General features: G+C 64.1%; 1 protein-coding gene across 1 annotated transcript in view; it reads left to right on the top strand.

The window, feature by feature from the left end:
- Positions 1 to 478, top strand: part of PRPF19 (pre-mRNA processing factor 19) — a gene marked incomplete at its 3' end in the record, with an annotated part of 10,422 nt that extends 9,944 nt beyond the window's left edge. The window contains exon 12 of the mRNA XM_009275295.1: positions 299 to 478. Coding sequence (XP_009273570.1) covers positions 299 to 478 — 180 coding nt within the window. The remainder of the gene's footprint in view (positions 1 to 298) is intronic.
- Positions 479 to 510: the final 32 nt, after the last annotated feature.

Raw genomic sequence — 510 nt, 5'->3', positions numbered from 1 at the left:
CCTTTGTCCGCTGGAAGTGGGGCTTTGGGGAATCTCCGGCCGTCGGCAGGTCGGCTCTACGGTCCCACGTCGGCCCGTCGAGCCGTAATTCAGGGCAACGGAAAGCGCGGGGAAAGCATCGCGGTCTCCCGTTCACCCACCTGCGTTTGAACTCTGAAGCGGACTTGATGATACAGACTGACGGAGGCCGCCCGCCCGCCCGCCGTCGCAAGGATCTGCTCTCCCATCTCCCTCCCGCCCGGCCGTTTTTTCCCCCCCCCCCCCCCCCCAGCCTGTCTCTAACTGCCTTAATCCCCAGGAACGCACCAACGTGGCCAACTTCCCGGGGCACTCGGGCCCCATCACCAGCATCGCCTTCTCCGAGAACGGCTACTACCTGGCCACGGCGGCCGACGACTCCTCTGTCAAGCTCTGGGACTTGCGTAAGCTCAAGAACTTCAAGACGTTGCAGCTGGACAATAACTTCGAGGTGTGTGACCGTCCCCTTTTCCCCCCCCGCCCCCGATGGCC

The sequence above is a fragment of the Aptenodytes forsteri genome, unplaced genomic scaffold, assembly GCF_000699145.1.
Source record: "Aptenodytes forsteri isolate BGI_AS27 unplaced genomic scaffold, ASM69914v1 Scaffold506, whole genome shotgun sequence".
Classification (NCBI taxonomy): Eukaryota; Metazoa; Chordata; class Aves; order Sphenisciformes; family Spheniscidae; genus Aptenodytes; species Aptenodytes forsteri.
This window is presented reverse-complemented; position numbering and strand designations above follow the sequence as displayed.